The following is a 12850-nucleotide window of genomic DNA, read 5'->3' on the forward strand; positions in this document are numbered from 1 at the left end:
TTACAGCAACACGTGCTTTAAATAAGTATCCCACAAAATGGAAGCAAAAGCAAGGACCAGCTCATCCTTTAAGAAATCACCAAGGTAATTAAATTTATCTCCATTCAGTTCTTTGGACTTAGATGCTGATGAGACACAAACTGGTAACAGCAAAATTCAACCCAGAATTTTCTCACTGAAGAGCAGAAGCCACCTTTCATTTATTCCCTCTGTCCCTGGCTTTCAGAAATCCAGCTAGAGAAAAGTTACATATATGCCTCTATTTATACAGGCTCCTACAATTAAGACACATTTCTAGTTAAGGAAATTAGCTTCATACAGGCTACCAACTGCTTTTTAAAAGCATAAGTCACAGTAGTTAACTAAACACAAACAATGATTCGCCACACAATTGTGGCAAATCACAATCAAGCTAAGAGAAGAATTTCAAAACTTTAACTAAATTGTCAGGTTTTGCTTATTTACACTAGTGACGAGAAACAGGGAGAGGAAGGGAGAATTTGGGTAAAAAAGAAAAGGTCAATGCCATTCAGGGAAAGTGTTTATCTTTGAAAATGCATTTTAAGAGGCAAAAATCATAGAAAAAGGACTTCAGAGCACAGTAATGCAAGTCTTCAGTCCAGACACTCTGCACATACACAGGCATTATTGAACTGCCATGATTTGCTTAAAAGCTGTTCCAGAACCTCTTAATCAGCAGACTCTTGCTGGGATGGCCATGTGCTGTGGGAGGCTGGTGTGGGTTAGGACATAACCATCAGTTCTGCAAGGGGCTGTACCTATGGACACACTAAATTCATGCCATAACAGAAATATCTGTGAGTGTGTGTACAAACAAGTAAACAAGAAATATGCAGTGTCTCTCCTGTCTTAACTCATCCATCTTCCCAGGCCCTGGGAAGACTGCATGAAAACTGACACTCCAATGAGCCAGTAAAAGCACTCTTAAGATGCATCAATCTTCTCTAGATTTCAAGGTAAGGGATGGTTTTGCTGAAAGACACTAGGATAATCTGAAGAGTACTTGCCAGTGGCTGCCAGTTACATGCCCATACTGAGCACCATACAATTCAGTACATTTAACTGAATGGAATCAAGAAGAAGGCTGAAATAGATGTTCTGTACAGCCACTAATTTCTGCATATGATCCCCAACAGCATTTTGGGGGTTGTAAATTTCTTTAAGAACACAGTTAACTAGGGTAAGATTTTCTGCTCTCTAAAAACAAGATGAAGCTAACCACTTCCTGCTGTGTTCCTGAAAGTCTGGTTAACACCATTATCTTGGACAGTTCTAGCAACACTCCAATTTCAAATGACAGAAAACTAAGATAAAAGTCTGTGATTAGGTTTGATAGAAAAGATGTGTGATAACATCTTTACAAGGAATTCCATGGGTGAGGTTATGGGTGTTAACGTCTTTGAAATGTTAATTCTCCCCTAACTTCAAGCAGCAGGTTTGTTATGGAGACCAGACAGCCCAACTCCTGAAACAGACAAGTGGGGGACTCAGCACAAGCCTGAAATTAAGAACTTTGGGGTTAAATGATACTTTGAAGGGGGAATATGCGATAGGCAGTTCGGGAAGGCTCCACCTTCCTAATACTTCAGACAATGGGGAAAGGAAGAGGGTGACATGTGGCCAGGAGTTTGGGATAAAAAGAGAAGGCTGCACCCTCCAGAACCTCAAGAAAGAAAACCCAGTGGAGACGTGTGGCCCAGTGGACTCTCTCCTTTTTTTCTTTGAATAAAGCTGCAGGACTCCTCTGTCTCCTTTATAGACATTGGCTTTTCAGAGCGTGATTTTCCGCACATGCTTACCAACTATATTTTAAAATATTAACCCTTGAAAACTTAAACCTTCAGAAAAGAAACAGAGAGAGTTCTGCAGTCAATCAAGCAACAGTCTGAACACTGAGAGGTGCTTAATCTACAGCTATTAGCACCTCATCATGACAATCCATTCAGTACTGGGTTAACTTGAAATGGCCAAATCTTGGACAAAAAAAAACCCAAACCAACCAGTGCAAGAAAAGGGTTCAGGTATCGGGTGAAGCAGCCTTAACACAACTTGAGCAAAGAGTACCTGACTAGGGTGTGATGCCAGAATGAACAGTGACACTCATCCGCACCAAGAAAACATGGTGCACCAACCAGAAAGATTAGAAACACCTAAAGTTGCTCTGAAAGACTGTATGGTAGGAGTCATTTAGTCATCCAGTCCTTCAGAAATAATTTTGCCACATTACCAGTAGAAAAATTAAATTATGAGCACTGACTGCTTTTCCACAAGATACTGATTTCCTCCCCACTCCAAACACCCAAATCCAAAACTTTGCTATGATGCTTGGTGCTTTTAATCTGTTAAATACCTTATAGGTTGGCATGACATATCCAGTGGAAGCAGTATTACCTGCTCACTTTGTCAAGTTGCAGCATTATGGCCCATAGAGGGAACAAAGAATCCTCCTCTAACTGCTTGAAGCAAACCCATCAAATATAGACCCACTTTCTCATTTATTTAGAAGTGCTCTTGCCCTTAGCAAACACACAGTTTACACTTCAAATTTTAAAATACTTGAGGTGTCTTCTACAGTTACACTACTGGGGAGACTCACAAAATTCATTTCTTCTAATTGGAACAAGGGTTTAGAGAAAGCTAACACTTGAGATCAAAGAACCAGATAGACTGTGATTTGCTCTACCTACAGTGAACAGCAATAGATTCCAACTAATGGAAGGGACTTTTTCCTCTAATCCCCTCAGCAGCAGAAGTACTTGGTAGATCAACACTTACCCCTGCCAGTTCCTGTTGAATAGGAGCAAGCTGGGCTTCAGAAGCAGGACACAGGGTAGCACTGACTGAGGCCACAGCAGGAGCAGGGTGCTCAGAGTCGCACTCACCAGCTGGTTCTGTGTGACCCAGACCATGGTAGGGGGGCTCAACCTCTCCCTGGGGGTCCTCGCCTGAATCCGACAAAGCTTTTTGCTCTGCAGGGGACTGTGAGCAGAAAAGACAACGTCCCTTCAATGCAAGGCTGCAACATGAGATCGGTCGTGCTAGTGAGAGGATCCATTTGTTTAATTTTCACTGTTTTCTCAGTAGGGCAGAAGGAGCTGCTTGTTCCTGAGACACCAATTAAAATACATAAAAACTCTGTAACAGAGTTCTGCTGACAGAAATAGTTCCCATCCTTAAGAAAAGCCTTAGTTGGAGCAAATGCACTCTTTTGAAAGTTACCAAAATCACCTGTGTCCCCAGCAAAGAGGATTTTGCCAGCTACAGGCTTCTTGGGGTTTAACTCCTCCCCTCTCTCAAGGACTAAAGGACAGTTGACAGATAGCTTTTCCTTCAGATTCAGATATAAAAATTAAACAATTCCGCTAAATAAGTGTCCTCCACTGCCTCTTCAGCCCACTTTTGAGGGAGGTGAGGTTGGTTATAAAACTCTCACAGAAATTAATTATTTTAACATTCACACAAGACACAGGATCCTTTCATATTTACATGATGCTGAATTATCTGAAAAGCAACACCAATGTTTTTTTCATAAATTAGCAAGTTTCAATCTATTTCAAGGAGGGAGGTGACTGGATAACTAGTGCACCCTAATGGGATTTCCTTCACATCATTTAATGCTGCACATCCCTGCCTGTACAAGAGAAGTTAGCATTATCATATTCTGTATACATCTGAAGAACGAACAAGTTATAAAAAGGCTTTAAGCACAAACAACTGTATTGTGATTAAGGACTGAATTATAGTCCATGGATAGCATGCAGACCAAGGATGTGCACTTGCAATCTGCGGCCTGAGCTTCCCTGCATCTTATGGTGAAGTATTGGAAGAATTAAGCAGTAAGAAAAAGATGGCACTCAAAAGGACACAACTTCGGCTTGCTCCCAGAAAACACTTGGTAGAATGAACAGACTAAAAATGTTCATCATTGCCCAGGTCTGTGCAAGAAAGTAAGCAAAAGCCTGGAAAATAAACAGCATCACTTAAGAGCCAAGTTCTTCAAGTAACACTTGCCCTGTCATGGTAACAAAAGCCAGCAACACATGAAATTTTATTAAGCAACAAATTACTATAATTAAGACTCAAAACAGTAAAAATATATTTATGGGGATATTACTATGGATATCGGGTAAAAGTTCAGGGTGCTGGGTTTCTGTACTGTCAAAGTTATCTAACATTTTAATATTTAGTTGTTAATAACAGACCCAAACACTAACTTAAAACCCCAAAGAATGAGAAGAGTTAAGGAAAAATTTTTTCACCAAACATTCAATAAAATCTAGCAGTCTAGCTACCTATCCTTACCTTTTCATCTGGGGAAAACAGCAGGAAAAGGCTACCTGGAACTGGCCATAGCACTTCCAACATATTTTAAAAAAAAGAGCCTTACCAGAAATTTATACTGATTTCTAAGTACAGCTTAGAAAATTGCACGTAATGAAGAATAAGCAAGAACATGCAATGCACACTTGTGCTAAGCACTTAAAATTGGAATTGACAAAATATTTTGCAAGTAATTGATATCGCCACAGTTTAGAATACCCTAAAGTAGGCTAAGTAAGCATCCAACAGATTTTAATAACTCCTGTAATACTTGAAATACTTGCTGTCAAGCATTTTAAAAATTGGAAATAAGTAAAAATCTGACTTCTATCCTAAGCAAGACTGGAATATCTGCTTCAAGACCCACAAAAGAAACAAACAAAAATAACTATTGCAAATCACCACTTCTATGAAGAAAAATCTGAATCCAAGATAAGAATCTCATGGCTAATATATAAATATATTTAAAAAATAAAATTATATTAGAAAAAGTATATTAATCAAAAGCTACTCTAAGTTACAGAACTTTGTGAAAAGTATATGGTTTAAGTCATGGAAGACAAGACCAACAAAGGACTCAAGGATTTATTTATCAAACCAGAACTGCTCCAGGCAGATGTTTGTACAGCTGCTTTTCTGCTCTCAAAAAAGCATATCCAAAGGAAACTGTGAACTCTTAAAATTAATTTTAATTCTTAGTCATGCATACTATTGAAAGTGTTTCCTAGTCTCTTAGCTTCATGAATTCTGATCTAAGCCCTTTCTGGGTGTTCTTTGGAGCTGGTGAACAGTCCACTCTCTTCCTTTTTGCTGGAATATTTTGTCAGAGAAATGTGTCCCTCTTTGAGCCTCCTCTCTCTAGAGAAAACATTCCTTATAAAATACAGTGCTAAGGGAGAACTTGACATAAACCTGTTCCTGCCTCTTAAACACTACGGCAAAAATCAAGGGAGAGCTGAAAAATATCAGGAAGCCACCTACACAAATTCACCTTGCTCAGCCACATCAAACAACTTCTATTTTTTTAAAACTAAAAATAACACACCCAGACTACATACATCTATTTGGAAATTTGGCTTCCTCTGTATTGCAGAAAATAAGGAGAGAAATGAAGGAATAATTAAAAGCTAAGATTCACATAATACTACAGTCACCAAATATAGGCAAGGAAATAATATTATTTTTCAAGAAAGACTGGAACACGCACTCTTGGACCAGCTTTGCCTCCCAATTTTAAGTTGAGTTATTTGCAACCCCTTTCCTCATATTCCTCACTCTAGCACCTCTATCCAATGGCCTAAAAAGACTACTCTCAGTATATCTTTTCACATTTTTTACCTGCTTAGAGCCAAGGACAACTCTTGCCTCTATGCCTAACAATCTTTATCAGCCTCTCTATTATTCCTCCAAGATTTTTCTGCACAACTGTCTCTCCAAATACCTTCTCAAGATTGTTCTTTTAAGTACAGCAACATATTCACAGTTACGACCTCTTAAGAACAAATTTTAACTCCTTAAGTATACTCTGGACTTACAATACAGTTCCACTGGGTATCCATGCTAACAATACTGAAACAGACTGGGAAAGGGAATGCTCTGCCTCTCTGTACACAAATTACTTCCATTCACAGTTCTCTCTCTGTCACTATCCTAAACCTGTAAGTCATGGCCACAGCATGAAGAATCTTTTCTAGCCATCTGCCTCCCCAAACCACCAAAACCCAAGCATTTCCAAACAACACTGCATCAAAGCAGGACTTCAACTAACCCCAACTTTACATATCTTAAAAAAAATAAAATTAAGAAATTAACGCATGATTTTGCTCTCCAGGCTACCTGGGAATGCCATCTTCCAATCACCTACATCACTTTTACAATTCTATACCTACTTTTAAAACTCCATAGTTAAGACCATCATGACAGCTAGAACAATTTAATAACATAACCCCTTACTCACTCCAGAAGCTTTGCATTTAGGACCCCCAGTTACCCGTTAAACTCTCTGCACCACTTTGGTATGAAACATGACCCAAGTATCACATAACTTACCGTCTTTCAGAGTCAATCTTAAAAGGCTGCCATTATCAATTCACATATGGAAAGCGGTACACTGATCAAAACTAGTTATACAACAAACTAGAAATGAAGTGCTCTTTTCTATATTCTACCAATACCCCAGCTCAGGCTGGTGGAGGGAGGAGGACAAGGTGCAAGCTACATCATAAACAATGGTGTTTTCAAGTGCAAAAATTTTTTACATCTGAGTGGAGAATTTACCTTTTCCTATACTTGTAATTAGGGAGGTCATAATGATCCTATGTGATGACAATCAATAAGGACCAGTTTACCAACAGTTCATACTAGCAGAACAAATAACACTACTTTAAAAACATTTTTGGACGAAGTGTTTCTTTATGCTACTACTGATTAAATTTGTTTGAGCTAATATACTTGCTTAAAAATGTGTCACTCCAAAAATGACAGAATACTTTCACCTAAGAAATGCATGTTAAAAGCTAACTTCAGAAAATTACTTAAAGTAACCTATGGCCAGAAACTTGTCATGAAATGGTTTTATGGCAGAAGCTAAAATCAGTTTCAGAGCAGAAACACCAAAGTGACTAATATTAAACACAGATATAACTTGTATCCATCAATTTAAATATTTAATTCAGAAAGTGCTATGAAAAGCACAGCTTAGCTCATAAAGGAGTTATTTGGAGTAACAAATACTGCACGCCTAACATAGTGAGGTTCAAACTTTGTACTGCTTTCAGATCTCAGCAGTTTGAGCTTTAAGCTGATGCAATTTTCCAACTGGTGTCAGCCCTAGAACTCTGTTTGTCAGAAACACGAATAGGAGTGGTACTATTCAGATATTTGCAAGTTAAAAATAGTAAAAAATATTTGTCAAGTAGTTAAGGAGACACAAAAATCATGAAAATGCAGACTCACTCCTATTTAGTAACTACAAACTTGACATCCACCATTAACTGAAAACCAGGACAGACTAATCCTATCTTTTCACAGAATTTACAGAATTACCAGGTTGGAAGAGACCTTCAAGATCATAGAGTCTGACCCATGCCCTAACACTTCAACTAAACCATGGCACCAAGTGCCATATCCAGTCTTTTTTTAAACACATCCAGGGATGGCCACTCCACCACCTCCCCGGGCAGGCCATTCCAGAACTTTATCACCCTTTCCGTAAAAAACTTTTTCCTAATATCCAACCTAAATTTCCCTTGGTGCAGCTAGAGAATGGGTCCTCTGGCACTGTCAGCTGCTGCCTGGAGAACAAGACCAACCCCCACCTGACTACAACCTCCTTTCAGGAAGTCGTAGAGAGTAATAAGGTCACCTCTGAGTCTCCTTTTCTCCAAGCTAAACAACCCCAGCTCCCTCAGTCATTCCTTTTAGGGCTTGTGTTCCAAGCCCCTCACCAGCCTCATTGCCCTTCTCTGGACGTGCTCAAGCGTTTTTAACTGCAAAAGAAAATTCAAGTAAAGTAACATTAAGGGGCAGCATTATAAACACTATGCATTTTTTGTCCCCTCTAAATAAACATGTCAAATTGCAAGGTCTGATGTTTTATTCAAGTGTATACATCCTTAGCTGGAAGATGCAGTTAAAAATTAGTTTCCAGACTAGTATGAATTTTGTCCTAGAACTGAATATTTTCCTGTCCTGAATATTTTCCAATTTCTAGTGGAGAAAAAGATCATAAAACCATAGAATTGTTCAGGTTAGAAAACTTCTCCAAAATCAGAGTCGAGCCATTCCCTCAGCACTTCCAAGTCTACCAGAAGCCCACATCCCCAAGCGCCACATCCACACACCTTTTAATTCCCTGTAGGGATGGGGACTCCACCATTGTCCTGGGCAGTTGTGACACAGCCCTTTCAGTGAAGAAATTCCCAATATCCAACCTAAAACACCCTAGCGCAACTTGAGGTCATTTCCTCTCATCCTGTCCCTTGCTCCCTGCTAGCAGAGCCCGACCCCCACCTGGCTCCATCCTCCTATGAGGCACTTGTAGAGATGGAGAAGGTCTCCCGTGAGCCTCCCTTGCTCCAGGCTGAGCCCCCCAGCTGCTCCTTATCAGCCTTGTGCTCCAGACCCTTCCCCAGCTCTGTTCCCTTCTCTAGACATGCTCCAGCCCTTCAGTGACTTTCTTGTCATGAGGGGCCTAAAACTGAACCCAGGATTTGAAATGCCTCAGCAGTGCCCAGTCACTGCCCTGGTCCTGCAGGCCACACTGTGGCTGGTACAGGCCAGGTGCCATTGGCTCTCTTGGCCACCTGGGCACACCTGGGCTCATGTTCAGCCACTGTTGACCAGGACCACCAGGTCCTTCTCCACCAGGCAGCTTTTCAGCCACTCTGCTCCAAGCCTCAAGTGTTCCATGGAGTTGGTATAACCCAAATGTCAGACACCTTCCAAGCACAAACTTAAGTCAGGATTTCTGGAAAAAGAACATTGTTTAACTTAATAGTAGACACTACTGTTAGTTTCAGAAAAATCAGTAAGACCACTGAATTATATCAACCCAGCTGTAATACTGAGAGGATCTGTAGATGCGGCAATGAGATAACTCTGCTCAGGACATCCAGGTTCATGTGGAAAAATAGTAGACAAACATATAAACAACCATCACAGACAGTTAATGAATACATAATGCAGTGCTTTTTCTTCCCCTCAGCTTATTGACAGACTGCTGTGTCAGCACTAAAAAGCCTCCACTAACACTTTCGCTTACAGAAAAAAGTGACTTGACTAGACAGACATTTTGCTAAATTAAAATTATAATTTACATTGAGAAATTACATATTCAAGTAGTGTGCTGTTTCACAACTATTTTGATGTTACTTTTGCAGTTTCTTCAAAACATTGCTCAAGGAAAAATTCCTCTGTTTACAGGATTTCCCTGATAACTTTAAGAAGGATAGTCTTTCGTGGTAGGCAAGCACTTAACCAAGCACCTTTTACAGAAGCAGTAACGGAGTTTACCCTTCTTGGGAACACTTAGCTATTAAGTCTTTCTGAAAATAGAGAGAAAGATCTTAACCAGTATGTAACCTGATGCACTTTTCCTTAATTAAGTTGATTAAAACTGGCCTGAATGCTAGGTTCTGATATATACAGTGTAGTATATATGCTGTTACTTTGGGCTCACACATCATGTTCTGACTACACTACTACTCTATCTATACTACAAAAAACAACTACTGGCACCAGCAACAAGCTCTTAATTCAATCAAACTGCAAGAAGCACAGCACTGATGCTTCTACAAGTCCTTCTCTGCAGTGTCAAATACACCACAATAAAAGCTACTGAAATTATTAACCACTCCCCCTTCCCCTTTAAAAATCCTACACCTCCACACAACACACAGTTTAGCATAAGCATTTATGTCTGTTACTACTCTGAAAATTGGCAACTAACTGAGAGATGCTACCACTAGACTCTCTGATCTGTTTCAAGGAACAGGGCCTATTCCCCACTCAAGCCAAACTTATTCCATGCCCAAAGCAACAATGGCTAGCCCCAATGACAGTACCACCACCACTTGGCATTTAAATAAATGTATAACTTATCTCTAACTCCTGTGCCTTCAAGACGCTCAGGAACCCACAGACTCTCCACCCAACAAAGCCAGACTTTCTGTCTGTGCTGAGGCAGAGGCAGTCCTGAATACAGCTATGTGCTCAGCACCACCTCAGCATCCTTAGAGGCAGCTGGGCAGATTAAAATCACAGACGTCCCTCCCTAAATCATCTCTGCTAGCCCCAAAACACATTATCCTTTTAATTAATGTATTTTTACAAATATTTTATTGAGACCTATCAGAGTGCAACAGAACTGTCTCACAGCCCGATGCAGGAGTTTGCACAGCTTAATGCTGAAGGCATTACAGTATGGAGGCTGCTGAAGGGGTGCAGAAGCAAAAGTGCATCATGAAGGAACTTGAGAGTACCAGAACTGCTATCTTGGCATGTGAGGACCAGGCCAGACAAAAAGGACACAGGACCATGTCACTCTGCCTGGATTGCACACTGCTATGACCACCACCAGGGTAAAGGACACCTGCAGAGGACACTCACCATGATGCAACTCATAAGGGACTTCAGAACAGTCTAAGCAACAGTGGGTGACTGGGAGCTGTTTCCTAAAAGGAAACATGATCAAAATTGGTAGTGCAAACACTACCACTCCCTTCATTCCACAGTATATGTAAACAGTCACTGTAAAAAATGAAATTAAAAGAATGTCTTGAAAGTACTACTCTCTAGAAGACTTAATTTGATTAGCTAATATGAGGAGGACAGCAGACTTAAATCCTTTCCAAGCTGAGAAACTATTTCAAGCTCCGGCCCAGGAATATACCTACTGAACCTGTGAGAAAGCTTGAGTCTGGTACTTGTTCTAAACTAAAGAAAAGCTATCAACTGAAAAATGGCTCAGTATTTAAATTCAAACATTTCTGACTCCACAAACAACAATCCAGTGATCCAACAGAAAGTGTATTACATACTTCTCTTGGTTCCCATCATCTTCAACAGAAACAGGAGTAACCTTGCTTTTTTTTTTTCCCCCACATAAATCTTACTAGCTTTTACTACTAACCAGACAGAATTAAATACCATATTGAGAGGAGGGAACAAAATTACCATTTCCCAAGCTAACTAAACACTTCACAGCATACAAATCAAAGACATGAGAGGCATTTAAGTACACTGAGGCGCAAAGCAATAATCTGGACCAGTTTTCTTTGCTTTATCTTAACCCTATTATCAGAAAAACAAATTTTGCAGCTTTGCCATGCTGAGTGTGTCAGCACTGCTCCAACACATGTTCAAGATACACCTTCACCATACTTTTTCTTCCACATTGGTCCATCTTCTCTCTGAAAAGCTACCTGTATTGTGAAGCCACCATACATCTTCCCACCTTTAGCCCTTCAGTACCTGCTTGCCCTATGCCCATTAATGATGTTAATGCTCTATTAGATACCTTCAGCTTCACAACAATACAAAGGGCTGATCACCATGGAAGGAAGGAGTAAGGGCTAAGAACAAAACCAAAAAAAGCATCAATATCTCCTTACCTTCTGCGCTTTATCCTTCTGAAATACAAAGACAGGTGGGGCAATAGCAGGTTTTTCTGTAAAAAGAGAAATCATTGGAGCTTTTTCCAACCACATTCATATTGACTATTATGAAAATGTTATGTTCTATGATGTTTTTAGTAACAATGAATCCCTAAGCCAGTTAAATCTCAGTTACACATACTGTTTCTACCAGTTCCTGGTAATAGATGTTTATAAGGACTTGATCTTCAAAAGTAAAAAGAGGGAGTGTGTGTGATAACACAGAGGTGAGAATTCCAGAGAGTTCAACAAACTGATGCATCTTCTCTGTGAGTTATATTTGAAGAGAAGCTGCACACACACTATGCAGTCAGCAGCCCTCCTGTACGTTTGTATATAAAGATGAGTACAACATTTCAGTCTGTCTTTCAGTCTGGAAATGAGATTTCCCCTCTCTCTGGGAGAGCCAGATTTACAAAGAAATTAAATTAAAAAGTTCCGCCTTTGCAATTATCCAGTCTTATAAGTCTAGACATCTAAGAAAATTAAAAACTTTAAAACTTTCAGAGCTTGAAAGGCTAGCATAAAAGAAAATGGAAATATAAAGCTATCAAGAACTACCTTGCACCAAAAAAAAAGAATGGAATCACAAAATCTTGCAGAATCAGTAAAGTACTTGAATCACCATATAAGGGAAAAGGGATGAAACTGTCAATTTGGGAATTGCTATATTAGATCAGTTTGGCTGAAAAAGTGAAACTTTAGTTGACATACCCAAAATTATGAAAATCATTACCAGAACTGGGCATTTAATTGTGAGGATGGAAGAGCATCTTTCTATTTTTTAGATGGATCTAACTCAAAGGGATAACTCAGCAAAACCAAAAAACACTGCAAGACTGATCTAGCAAGACTGGCCTAATTCGTTCCACAAAAGGTAAAATTAATCAAAATTAAAAGAAACTAAGCTACTTATGACATCATTTTGCCTGATCTCTTTTCCCCTTTATTTTTTAAGTTCATCTATCCATCAAATACTGCTGAATCTTAAAAATGCTTATTAATAAGAGCAATGTGCAGACAATCCATTTCAGAAGTGAAAACAATATAGACTGTTACATATAATACCTGTCCCAAAACCCAGAGTGTGTTGAAACAAGCCAGGGATCCATTTTCATTCCCTGGGCCTCAGTATAACCTGCCTGTGGGAGGCTTCACTGAGGCAACAGCCAAGCCTTTAAACTTTGACTTCAAAGTGACAGTTATTTCTTAATACCATGTAGTATACTTGTCTTAGGTTGGAAATGGGGGTGTGTATTCTATTCCTATCAGTTAGAAGTGGGGCAGTTATCTTCTGTGAATTGGGCAGTTTTCTTTATCTTTTCCACAACTAATCCTCCCTCGGGGGAGATATC

At 39.6% G+C, this 12850-nt stretch overlaps 1 protein-coding gene across 2 annotated transcripts in view; it reads right to left on the reverse strand.

Annotated features, from left to right (window-relative positions):
- RANBP3 (RAN binding protein 3) overlaps positions 1 to 12850 on the reverse strand; it is a 57586-nt gene that overhangs the window by 30575 nt on the left and 14161 nt on the right. For both annotated transcript variants that reach the window (XR_014616725.1, XM_084220959.1), the window contains exon 2: positions 11454 to 11509. Coding sequence is in view for 1 of the 2 variants with exons in the window: in XM_084220959.1 (XP_084077085.1) it covers positions 11454 to 11509 (56 nt within the window). In the remaining variant the exon portion in view is untranslated. The remainder of the gene's footprint in view (positions 1 to 11453; positions 11510 to 12850) is intronic.

Source organism: Fringilla coelebs (genome assembly GCF_963513975.1).
Source record: "Fringilla coelebs genome assembly, chromosome: 24".
NCBI classification, from domain to species: Eukaryota; Metazoa; Chordata; class Aves; order Passeriformes; family Fringillidae; genus Fringilla; species Fringilla coelebs.